At 33.9% G+C, this 13962-nt stretch overlaps 1 protein-coding gene across 1 annotated transcript in view; it reads right to left on the bottom strand.

Annotated features, from left to right (window-relative positions):
* Window positions 1-12964: 12964 nt before the first annotated feature.
* The window catches only part of LOC140920366 (uncharacterized), a 13083-nt gene continuing 12085 nt past the window's right edge, over window positions 12965-13962 (bottom strand). Inside the window, exons 4-5 of the mRNA XM_073368627.1 lie at window positions 13427-13503; window positions 12965-13294 (exon numbers count right to left, since the gene is read on the bottom strand). Coding sequence (XP_073224728.1) covers window positions 12965-13294; window positions 13427-13503 — 407 coding nt within the window. The remainder of the gene's footprint in view (window positions 13295-13426; window positions 13504-13962) is intronic.

Raw genomic sequence — 13962 nt, 5'->3', positions numbered from 1 at the left:
CAATGTCTTTAGAAAAGTCAATGTTATGACAAAGTCAATGCCTCTGAAAAAGTCAACACTCTAAAAAAAGTTAATAAATTGATGATCTGCAAGACATCATCTGATCAATGAATCATTTTCATGTGTGCATCCTCTGATAGTCACCCATAATGTGTTTTCTCTGATAATCTGCATCATCTGATACCCCGCTTGCTCTGATGGTCTGTAAAACAGTACACTGATTGCTCTATCCTATGATTTTGTACCTTTTATTTACTCTTATTATCATACATATTTTAAGGAGTGATTTATGGGAGTTAGTTATGAGCCTAATGAATAGATTTATCTTCAACAATTCAATTGTTGAAACCCCTGAAGATACATGTTGTCTTTCTACAAATGAAATACACAAGCCAAACCCCAAAAATGAAAAGGCTATACCATAAAGGACTTCCAACAGAAATATCTCGATGAACACTTCCTCCTTGTATTTTAGATGAAATGGTTCAATCAAAAAAAAAAAGTTTATAATAAGAGAGACTAATTGAACAAAAAGTGTAATTATGGAAAACCCAAGAACACATTAAAACATGAATGAAAAATCCTATAAGTAGAGAGTTATTAGATTTGATGTAAAGTAGTCAAAATGTTTTCATACACTTGAACTGATATAGGATTGAACATGTAACATCCTCTTAATGAGAGTAATAATCTTTGAAACATACTTTGTATCAAATTAAACACAAACTAGAACTAATGTAAATCAGCCTAATAATGACACAACCCTTCCATCCTCAAAGAGGTACTTGAAAAGGTACAACGACCCTCATGAACCTCAATGACAAGATGCTAGTATGTTGAAGAATGGTTATGAGAATGAAAGAGGTTATAGAAAAATACTCAAAGCCTGAAGAGACATGGTAAAAAACACTTAAACAACTATTTAATGGAAATAATGGATTAAGCCATCGATTGTATTGAGGCAAAATCTCTCTTTAAAGGGAGGACTAGATGTAGCAACAATGATGTTGTGAACTAATATAAAAATATATGTGTTCTTCTTTCTCTCTCTCTCTCTCTCTCTCTCTTTCTCTCTCTCTCACTCATTTCTCTTACCTATGTTCTTTATGAGTCAACCTTATTATTACTAAACCTGTTTTATAAGAGACAGTTAAATGTTTTGATTAATAACATATTTTTGGCCAAGCAACTGTAATATCTTTCATAAATGATGAAACATAATTCAAGCCCCATATTTCTTGGGCTTTCTAGCACCTTCAATATTGTCATCATCTAATTCATCATCCTAAACCCGGTCTCAATAACCCTTTTGAAGTAGCAATGTCAATTTACAAGAAATGGGATTTGAATTGTAAATTCACCTATTTAAAATTTCATGTTAAAATCTTAAGAAAATAACTCAAGAATAATCTTGATTATGAAAACAAAAAACAAAGAACGTTCTTGGTTCTGGAAACATGATGACTCTTCATTATATGCATATTTTTCATTGATTTTAGTCTTATTTAACATTAATCATTAGTTAATTTAAAAAATTATTTGATATATTTTGTTGATTTTAGTTCTTTGATTTAATGAAATATTTATGTTATTATTTCCTTGATTAAGTTGGGACTTTTCGGAGTCTTGTGTTGTTACTTTGTTTTAGTGCAGTGCTCAATTTTGGTGAAAAATCAACGTGACTTATGTAGAGTATTTCAGCCATATCTGGAGTTGTAGATGTCCAATTGGAGTCAAACCAAGTGCAAATGAAATCTAAGATCCATATATACAACTTTCATCAAGACACTGAAACCAAATTCTGACTCTAAAGAGGATTAAAATGCAGTATACGTCAGACAGCAGATGTTGTGCGCCTGAAGCACGCCAGCTGTGCCTGAGGCGCATTTCCAGCCTTTCAGCATTGTCCAGGCGCGCCTGGAGCGCGTTTCCTGCGCCTAGGGTGCGCGATGCGCATCAACATTCATAAAAATGCAATTTTTCACTGTTTTAGGGATCTTTTTGACTCTTGGGAAGTTGGAAGACTTGTGCCCTAACATAGAAACTCAAAGACGGCCGTTTCTAACATCATTGGAGCAGTTTTATCAAAAATTATTCATGAATCCTTCTTGTAATTCTTCTCTAATCTCTATCTTTTTTATCTCTGTCATGAGTAACTAAACCCTATTTGTTAGGGATGAGTGTAACAAGATGAAACCCTTATTTTTATGATTTGATTTCTAGTTATATGAATGAGTTTATTGAATTATTTTTCTTATCTATGTGCTTAATGCTTTTTATTACTTGATCAACATTAAAATGTTCTACGATTTGTATTTTGAAACGGAAGTGGACTTTACGAATGCTTGAGATGAGAAATTCATGAATTTGTAGTCTAGACATAGATGCAGGTCATGAAACCAATTAAATTAGTTGCAAAGCAATAATTTACAAGAGAATTTCTATACAGTAATTCTTAATTTTAATCTTAAATCTACTAAGGAATTAAGGGTTACTTTAGAATTAAAGGTTATGTCACTAAGACATTAGGGCAAGAATAATAAAGAGAATTCGATAATAATTCAATAATGGAATTCAGTAACTAGGATCAAATTAGACACCAAGGTTGAATTCGAAGTGAAACTCATCCCTGACATTTTTCTCATTATAAAGGATCAATTTTATTACTGTTGTTAATTTCAAATATTATTTCAATCAATTCGGAAACTTTTTGTTCAATTTCAGTAATTAAATATAATTTGATAGTAAAACGCAATCCTTGAGTTCGACACTCGATACTACCGTTTTAATTTTTACTTGCAACGATTCAATACACTTGTTGAAACGCTATCAAAACAGAAAACGTAGAACGTTCTTGGTTAGTTAAAGACATAATTTTAGTTTATCTATTTAACTTGATAATCAAAATGACTGAAAGTAACTAGAGATAAGGAAGACATACCACACAAAGATATATCCTGGTTCACCCAACTCGGGCTACGTCCATTCCTCACAACTGTGAGATTTTCCACTAAGTGTTCAAAATGAGAACGTTCTTGGTTTTACACAATTTTTGTTAAGATCAACCTTGATCTGTAACAGCAATTTCTTTCCACCTAGAAAGGATTCAATCAAGTCACCTATCAATGGTGAGAGGATTTTACGATTCACATTTTAACCATAAAAGGATTTTTACTACAATACTCAAACTATAAACAACCCTTATAGTTTTGAGTTTTCACAATAATGATTTAGAAAGATTGGTAGAATCTGATTATGCTCAACTCGTGTTTGAGAATAGATTCTTGATAAAAGAACCCAATAATACGATATGGATATATGAAGATAAATTCAGAACTGATTCTTTTGCAAATGAGAAGTTTTAAAGTATGTAAGTGTATGTGATTGATGAATTTGCTTAGCACTTGAAGTTATGTGTTTTCCTTGAACTCGGGATTCCTTTTATAGGCTTCAAGGAGGTTGATGACATCTATCATGACCGTTGAAAATGTGTTTTGTTGTCATGTGTCAGACTTGACCAAAGACTAGACTTTTAAACTTTAAATGTTACTGTTTTGAACATTCTATGTTTCTGCTTCTGTGTTAATGATGTTTGATATGTAGCTTCTCATTCTTGACTGTGATGATCCTTTGTTTATGCACACAAACATCTTAGAGATGTGCTTAATCGATTCAGATTAAGAATGTCTTTTGATTCATGCAAAACAGGCTGGAGAATGATGAATTAAGGCTGGAGAATGATGTAACAAAGCTCGAGAATGATGGTCAGTAAGTTGGAGAATGTTTGTATCATTCTGGACTGATGTTATCATACTAAGGAATGATGTTGATCATTCTGGAGATAGTTGTTAATCATTCTAGAGAAGATGTTTGCTATTGAAGATCAAATGTAACAAGCTGGAGAATGTTTATCCATTTGGAGACTGATGTTACACTGCTTGAGAATGATCATTTGTCACTTTTGCTTTGAGTTGTGCTCTTTAATATTTGACCATTTGAGTAATTCTTTTGCTCATATGAGAATTGTAGATTCACGATTTGCAAGGGCTTTCCTTGCATCAAAAACTGATTTGATCTTGCTTATTGAAAATGACAGAAACATGGAGAACGTTCTTGGTTTTCCAGATTATGTCAATGACGTTTTTGGTTCAGCTTTATTCATTTTTAGCTCTTTCTTTAAACTGATTTCTCTTGCATTTGCTTTGTACCTATCTTAGATTATTTCACTCAAAAGCACATGTTAAATTAATACAGAATTTAGAACTATAATTAGAGTCTTTAATTAACTTTTATTTGTTTACATCAAAATATTAATTTGGGATTTTGCCTCAACACCTTTTTGTACGCTTTTTAACCTCTTTATTTTTCTTTGACCTACCCCCTTTGTTTTTTCTTTGTAAACCAGCTTTTCCCTAACACTTCATAAGTTGTACCACCAAATTCAACACCATTATTCAAGCTAAATTCATCAATCAATTACATTTCATCATTAACAATCCTTCATTATCAGAGTCTTCAAATATACAATTTAGTGTAATATCTCCACTCTCATGGTCAGATTGGGTATCACACCTTTATTTTGATCCTCAACATCGATCCTTTCATTTTGAGCCTTATTAGATTCAATTTGAGCCTCAACACCATCATTTTATGTTTAGGTCCCATTCTTATTATGGGCCTCATCACCTACACCTCCAACTTCAGCCTCAAACTCATTTTGAGTCTCAATTTCAGTTTCTTTCTACACCACCTTTACTTCAACTTCTACCTCAGTCTTAATTTTAATTTGGGCCTCAACACCTTCTTTAGTTAGGTGATCATCAAATACAAGTAGAAAAATTTACCCTGTATCCCTAAAAAATTTCAAAATGCCAAAAATACCCTCAATTTTTTTTTACTATTTCACACAATGAAAAGTTAAATTTTTTTTCACCATTTTCTCATTTCCGGAGCAATAACAAAGATTTCCGTTATGGTTTAATTTTTTAGGTAACTTCCAGAAAAGTCAAAAACAAGATTTCCGGTACACAACATACTTCCAGAAATGTTTTCTTAAGTTTTCCGGTACAGAAGGGGGGAAATTGTGTACCGAAAAACTTAATTGTCAAGTTCTCCGGTACAAACCTGTGTTCCAGAAATCTTTAGCCACATGTTTTCCGGTACAAAACCGTATTCCGGAAAACTTTATACCCAAGTTTTCCGGTACATAACTATTTTTTGAAATTAATTCTTTAATTTTTTTGAATTTTATTAATTTTTTTAAAATGTTAACAGATATGGATAAACCGTTACTATTATTGGATAAAACATGAGTCGATACTATAAATATTTTTTATACAGATCAGGTATGAATAAATATAAGTAATATTAATATTGTAAAAATATATTATGGTGGTTAATTATAATTTATTTTACTTCAGATATTTGATTCAAGGGACGCTGTTGTGAATTGGGCAAAAGAAATCGGCATAAAAAATAAAGTTACTGATATGGATTTGAGTGTTTCCATATGATTTGAAGGATCTAACCAAGTGATATTTTCAAACAAAGTACCAAATAAAATGAAGAACACAAAGAAGAAAATATGGAGAAGGAATGAAATGGTAGAAATCGCCACACTCCACAACAAGGAATGATAAGATCAAGGTAGAATCACCACAAGAATAGGAGGCTCTTGATAAGATCCAAATTTGGTTCAAAGAAGAACCCTAAAGAGCATTTCTCTAATCTCACACTAAGTGTTTTCTTCTTTTCAAAAAGTCCCTCTATGTGTTACAATAAAAAGACATATATAGCCTAACACAAAATAACATGGTACCTAGGCTACACACAACTAATGATATTGTGTCTAAGCTACCAAATATTTAGGCACACACACAAGTCAACATAACTCATAATTATAAGGTATGATTATTACATCACAAAATTAAAATTAAGTCTTAAGATATTTCTATGACCAAAAGATTAATATAATATGGATCAATCTTTTCATAGGTCTTGAGACTAAGAAAATTAACAACTTGTTTCTCTAATTGTTCTTTTAGCTTCCTAGCCTTCCCTCTAGTCAATGGTCATTCCGCTCCTAGTTCTTGAAGCTCATTAGCCTTCATGTAGAGTTGGTCCACATCATTCCCTCCCTCTTGAAGAGAATTTGTCCTCAAATTTAGCTACTCATCAGTTGTTTCACCTACATCACAAGGAGACAAGTCACTAACATTAAATGTAGCACTAACTTGATACTCACCGGGAAGGTCTATCTTGTATGCATTATCATGTATCCGCTCCAACACCTTAAAGGGGCCATCACCCCTTGGTTGAAACTTGGATTTCCTTAAGGACGGAAACCTCTCCTTCCTTAAGTGAACCCCAAAGCCAATCACCCGGTTCATAGATCATTCTCTTTTGAGTCTTGTTGGCATTCTTTGCATAGTGTTCCATTTTCGTCTCAATATTGGTCTTTACCTTAGCATGTAGGTCCTTGACATACTTGACTCTTTCTTCGGCATCCCTATGCAAAACATCATCACTAAGAGGTAAAGCAAGCAAATCAAGTGGAGTTAGTGGGTTAAAACCATATGCAACCTCAAATGGAGAAAATGATGTGGTCCAATGTGGAACTCTATTATATGAAAATTCAATAAATGGCAAACACTCTTCCTAAGCCTTTGGATTTGCATGCAAAAATGTTCTAAAAATGGTGCCAAGAGTTCTATTGACCATTTCAGTTTGTCCATCCGTTTGAGGATGACAAGTAGTGGAAAATAACAACTTGGTACTTAGTTTAGCCCACAAGGTTTTCCAAAAGTGACTCAAGAATTTAGTATCCCTATCCAAAACAATGGATTTAGGTATACCATGCAATTTTACAACCTCTTTGAAAAACAAGTTTGCAATATCAACTTTATGACAAGGAATGAAATGTACCATCTTAGAAAAGCGATCTACAACAACAAAAATGTTATCACGACCACTTTTGTTCTTGGGTATTACTAACACAAAATCCATGGACAAATCAACCCAAGGAGATGAAGGAATGGGAAGAGGGGTATGCAAACCATGAGGCATGCTTTTAGATTTAACCTTCTTACAAACTATGCACCTAGAACAAATTAAATGCACATCATGACTCAAGAATTTAGTATCCCTATCCGAAATAATGGATTTAGGTATACCATGCAATTTTACAACCTCTTTGAAAAACAAGTTTGCATCATCAACTTTATGACAAGGAATGAAATGTACCATCTTAGAAAAGCGATCTACAACAACAAAAATGTTATCACGACCACTTTTGTTCTTGGGTATTACTAACACAAAATCCATGGACAAATCAACCCAAGGAGATGAAGGAATGGGAAGAGGGGTATGCAAACCATGAGGCATGCTTTTAGATTTAACCTTCTTACAAACTATGCACCTAGAACAAATTAAATGCACATCATGCTTCATTTTAGGCCAATAAAAATGTTCATGCAACATGTCAAGAGTCTTATGCTCCCCAAAATGATCCTTTAAACCACCCTCATGCACCTCTATCACGAGCAATTCTCTCAATGAACACTTAGGAATGCATAGTCTAGTGCCCTTGAACGTATACCATGAATTTTACAACCTCTTTGAAAAACAAGTTTGCAATATGACTTGCGTCATCAACTTTATGACAAGGAATGAAATGTACCATCTTAGAAAAACGATCTACAACAACAAAAATGTTATCACGACCACTTTTGTTCTTGGGTATTACTAACGCAAAATCCATGGACAAATCAACCCAAGGAAATGAAGGAATGGGAAGAGGGGTATGCAAATCATGAGGCATGCTTTTAGATTTAACCTTCTTACAAACTATGCACCTAGAACAAATTAAATGCACATCATGCTTCATTTTAGGCCAATAAAAATGTTCATGCAACATGTCAAGAGTCTTATGCTCCCCAAAATGATCCTTTAAACCACCCTCATGCACCTCTATCACGAGCAATTCTCTCAATGAACACTTAGGAATGCATAGTCTAGTGCCCTTGAACAAATAACCATCATGTCTATAATAAGAGTCATGTGCCATAAGTTCACAATCACGAAAAAGAGAAGCAAAATCAACATCTAAGGCATACAAATTTCTAATATTATCAAAACCAAGAAGCCTAGTTTGAATAGTAGAGATTAGTGAGTACCGTCTTGAAAGTGCATCGGCTACCACATTAGTTTTCCATTTCTTGTGTTTGATGACATATGGAAATTGTTCTAAGAATTCAACCCACTTTGGGTGTCTTTTATTTAGCTTACCTTTCCCTTTTAGATACTTTAAGGACTCATGATCACTATGTATCACAAATTCTTTAGGAAACAAATAATGTTGCCAAGTATGCAATGCTCTATCTAAAGCGTATAGTTCCTTATCAAAAGTGGAATAGTTCAAGTGTGCTCCACTCAATTTCTCACTAAAATATGCAATTGGATGACCTTCTTGTAGCAAAACAACCCTTATTCCAATATTAGATGCATCACATTCAATTTCAAAAGTTTTTGCAAAGTTAGGCAAGGCCAAGATAGGTGCATGCATCAATTTTTCCTTTAAAGTAGTAAATGCATCTTCTTGATCTTGTCCCCACTTAAATGCAACATTTTTCTTAACAATCTCATTCAAAGGAGCGGCCAAAGTACTAAAATTAGGCACAAAACGCCTATAGAAGCTAGCAAGACCATGAAAACTCATAACCTCACTCGTGCATTTAGGTGTTGACCAATCCCTTATAGCCTTAATATTTTCTTCATCTACTTTAACACCTTGTGCACTTACTACAAATCCTAAGAAAGTAACCTCACTTTGGAAAAAAGTGAACTTTTCTAGGTTAGCAAACAACTTCTCTTCTCTTAGGACTTGTAAAACACTCTTGAGATGCTCAATATGATCATGCATGCTCAAGCTATACACAAGAATATCATCAAAGTAAACAACCACATATTTCCCAATGAAATCTCTTAAAACATGGTTCATCAATCTCATGAAAGTACTAGGGGCATTAGTTAGGCCAAATGGCACAACTAACCATTCACAAACACCAAACTTGGTTTTAAAAGTCGTTTTCCATTCATCGCCCTTTCTAATCTGAATTTGATGATAACCACTTTTTAAGTCAATTTTGGAAAATACACATGTACCATGCAATTCATCTACCATATCATCAAGCATAGGTATAGGATGTCTATATTTGATGGTAATGTTATTAATAGCACGACAATCGGTGCACATGAGCCATGTGCCATCTTTCTTTGGTACTAAGACTACCGGCATGACACAAGGACTAAGGCTCTCTTGAACCCAACCATTTTCCAAAAGTTTGTGGACTTGTCTTTCAATTTCTTTAGTTTGTTTCGGGTTACTTCTATAAGGAAGCCTATTAGGCAAAGAAGCACTAGGAATCAAATCAATGTGGTGCTCTATGTCTCTAAGAGGAGGTAGACCATGAGGAAGTTCTTTAGGGAACACATCATCAAACTCTTTTAAAAGACAATTCAATGAAAGACGAATATCATCATGTGACGTAGACAAACATAAATCATTGCAATATAGAAAATATACCGATTGTCTAGTCAACAAAGCTTTCCTAACCACATGCTCTCTAGAACATGCTCTCTAGAAAATAAGTTTTCGACCCTAGGTAAAGAATTTTGGTTATTTGAGTCATGAGCATTCATAATATATTTTCCTTTTTGTTCTTTGATCTCTTTGTCCCTCTTTAGATTCCATTGAGTTTGATCAAGATAAACTTCCTTGGGATTAAGAGGTAAAAGAGACACTAGATGTTAGTGTGACCATCATGATGAACTTTTCTATCAAATTGCCATGGTTGCCCTAACAAAATATGGCCGACCTCCATAGGCGCAACATCACACAAAAATTTCATCATGATATTTGCCAATGCTAAAATTTACCAAAAACTTGTTTATCCACCAAAATATCAACATCGTCCTTTAGCCATTGAAGCTTATATGGCTTCGGATGTTTAATGGTTTTCAAGCCAAGTTTTGTGACTAATCTAGTGCTAGCCACATTGGTACAACTACCACTATCAACTATCAAAGAGCAAACTTTTCCATCAACAAGACATCTAGTATGAAAAATATTTTCTTTTTGAGAATCATCATCCTTAACTTGGACTCCTAAGAGTCTTCTAACCATGAGAAGATCTCCTTCAACGGGAGCCAATTCATAGTCACTCCCTAGTTCACTTGGGGATGATTTTGAAGAGTAAAAATAAAAGGAAGAATCAGTTTCATATACCTCTTTGGCCTTTGCAATCATAGACTTTTTTATTTGGACAATTAGATGCTATGTGACCTCTTCCTAAAAATTTAAAACATTTAATTGAAGAATGAGAAGAAGAACTAGGAAGATGAGCTTTAGGTTTAGAAGACTTACCTTCTTTGACCAAAGCCAATGGAGAATCACCCTCTCTTTTATGTTTGTTCTAATGTGATGAGTCTTTGGTTGAGGAATACTTTTTATAAGTACTTTTTATCTTCAATTGTTGTTCAATAGTAGACGAATTATGAACAAGCTCCTCAATATCCATAAAGTGTTGCAACTCAACCACATCTCTAATCTCATAGCTTAGGCCATCCAATAACCTAGCTATTATGGCATCGTCATCCTCTCTAATGTTGGAGCGAATTATCAAAGTCTTGGAGACGGATGATCATTGAACTGGATGATCATTGACTTCCGCGACCCATATAGAACTGGGTGAATTTGTCAGGTTTGAACCCATTAAAACGAGGTAGTTTGAAGATGATCGACAAAAACCTAATATCTGCATTTGTTGAAAGATGGCATTCCGAGACATCGTCATTTCACATGTCATTTGGTGAAATGACAATTACGTTGGATGATGTTGCTAATATTTTAGGATAGCCTATTAGGGGTGAGTTCTACAGTCCACCTGATGTAGATAGAGTAACGGCATGTAATCTTGTCGTCACTCTATTAAGAGTGACCACGGTAGAGATCTGGGAGGAGACCATGAAGACTAGAGGTGCGCACTATAGACTGGATTGGTTGAAGGAGGTCTTCAAAAGGCAGTGTGCAGCAGAGAGATTTGATTGTGCTGCTAGGGCATATCTGTTGAATTTAGTAGGGAGTACTATTTTCGCGGATAAGAGTCATACTCTAGTTGATGCGAAGTACTTTCCTTTATTCAGATATTTAGACAGTACAAATAAATATACATGGGGTAGTGCTGCACTCGTGGTGATTTATGACTACCTCTCAGATGTTTGTTGTTACGACACCAAACAACTAGGTGGATATATGACGCTGCTTCAGGTATCAATTATTTATTTTAATTATTAATTGTTTATTTAATATATTTATGTTAGTATTAATTATTAATTGGTTATAAATTAACTTATTAGTATTAATTATGTTATTAATATACTTATTAGTATTAATTATTATTTATTTATTTATCATTAATATAGTTATTTTTATTTGCAACAGTGTTGGATTTACGAATATTTTCCAAATATTTGTAATAGAGGTGACCAGGGTGCTGATGTGCAATGCTTTGCCCGAATGAATAGATGGTGCTACAAACAAGGCAAGCATAAGGTTCATTAATACAAACGTATTATTGATGCATTGACACCTGCAGATGTTATATGGAGACCATGGGAGAATCATAGGGGTGTAATTCCTTTTGATGATATCATGTTTTATACTGGTCACCTCCGATTATGCAGCACTGTAGTGAAATATCTGCTAGAGAGGTGTTTGAGACAATTTAGATATATCCAATATATTCCTTCACCGCCACTTCTAAATCCTTCTAGATTATTTGATGTAGATGTGGAAAGGTTGAGATATGTGACGCCAGTGACAAAGCTATTTCACAAGCTTCGTCAAGCTATATATCCATCTGAGTGTGAAGATGGATATTTGGAGTGGTTCTATCAGGTGTCTCATCCACTGCTTGTGCAACCAGATGGTGTACCTCAGGTCCCACATTATAGTGTACCGCCCACCAGTGCAAATGCTTCTAGTTCACAGTCGGCACCTATCCTACAGCAGATCGGTGATCTTATACAACAGGGGTTGAATCAACATGAAGCTAGTCCGGATGATGAGTTGTATCTTCATTTTTATAAAGCATTGTATTTATCACGTAGTCGCACTAGTGAGTAGTAATACTTTTATGAATTGTTTTTATGTCGATTAGTTGTTATGAACACTTTTATGAATTATTGTTATGTCGGTTAGTTGTTATGAACACTTTTATCGCTTAGTTGTTATGAACACTTTTATGTATTGCGGTTAGTTGTTATTAATTATTGTTATTTTAAATTTTCCTTCTATGAATTATCGTTATTAAGTATTGTTATTAATTATCATTATAAATTATCGTTATAAAATAAATTACAAGTTAAAATCGAACGACAAAAAACTAAAATTAATTAGTACGATTTTACAAGATATCATTAAGGTTCATCTAATGACATTGCATCTACGGGTTCCGTAGGTGGATTTTGGGTAACACGTGGCAATCGACCTAATAAATACCCCCAGTGCTGTAGACGCCCTGTATATGCTATTGCCCAAAAAGTTGCTTCATCAGTGCGATATTGCTTCCAACCTGGTGCAATTTCTGGCAATGGAAATCCATCTTTCATCTTTCACTACAAAAATTAAATAAATTAATTAAGGAAGAAAATAATTAAAAGAAAATAAAATAGAAGAAAATAAATTAATTAAGGAAGAAAATAAATAAAATAGAAGAAAATAATTACCGAAACCCAGTGATTTTCATTAACAAACCCAATACAACAAATACGATCATTTTTTTTCAATGTTGAATGTGGACCCCACATAGGAAATAAAGTCATTGAAAATGTCTGATCAAAAGTGACAAGAATAATATTATATGTTGTCGCTATCACATAACCCATATCAGGTATGGACAACCATTTATCCATGGGTTGAAGACCTAAGTCGGATATCTTCAACCGAATCTCTTACTTCTCTAATGCATCCTGTGAACAGTCTATCATATGGAGTTACATGAGAAGCAATCTCATGGTCCAACCTATTGCATACCAAAGACCAACACTCTTCACCGTGTCCAAGCAATAATGCAATAGCGCGAAAACCACAATTTCCATCTACTGTCACATCAAATATGTCATCAATGTATGACTGAATAACATTAGAAAATTGTGTCAAGAACAATTGTTTTGAAGATTGAGATGACTGAGAGGGTTGTTTCTTTAATTGAGAGGTTTGTCTCTTCTTTGATGACTGAGAGGGTTAGGAACCAATATCTTCACAATATGTTGCATTAACATGCTCAAAGTAAGAAGGGTCTCGATATACATCATATTCATCCGGCTTTTTACCCTTACTCTTCTTCACTCATCCTTTGGTTTTGACTTTATCAGGTGGTGGACAGATTGAACTTGTACTTGGAAAAGCAAGTTCACGCACTTTACTCTTCAACACTCGTTTCCCTATAACATCAAGTGATCGAAATCGTTTCCATAAGGTGTAAGACCCATAATTTTAAAGTAACATTTATGTATTTTTGGTGTATTTTGGATTTTGGCTCGGAGGCTTTTAAGCCAAGGTTGATAATATTTTGGAGTTTTATAATCGAAAAGATATTTCGATGCCAATTAGAATTTCTCGTCGATAAATAAATTGAATTTAACTGCGGAAAATCCTTTACGGAGAATTTAAGGCGTTTCGGGTGAAACGGTAATTTAATAAATATCTAGATTTTTAGATATTTGTTAAGTTATATTTATTATATTTATATATGTTTGTTTGGAGGGAAAAAGAAAGGAAAACTAGAAGGAAGGAAAAGGAAAAGAAAATAGTATATAAAGGAAGGAAGGAAAAAGGAAGAAAGGAAAAACAAAGGAAAGAAAAAGAAAGGAAGGAAATTATAAAATTTCCATCTCCTTCCT

The sequence above is a fragment of the Cicer arietinum genome, chromosome 5 (genome assembly GCF_000331145.2).
Source record: "Cicer arietinum cultivar CDC Frontier isolate Library 1 chromosome 5, Cicar.CDCFrontier_v2.0, whole genome shotgun sequence".
Taxonomy (NCBI): domain Eukaryota; kingdom Viridiplantae; phylum Streptophyta; class Magnoliopsida; order Fabales; family Fabaceae; genus Cicer; species Cicer arietinum.
The sequence above is the reverse complement of the archived record's forward strand: the minus strand, read 5'-3'. Positions and strand labels throughout refer to the sequence as shown.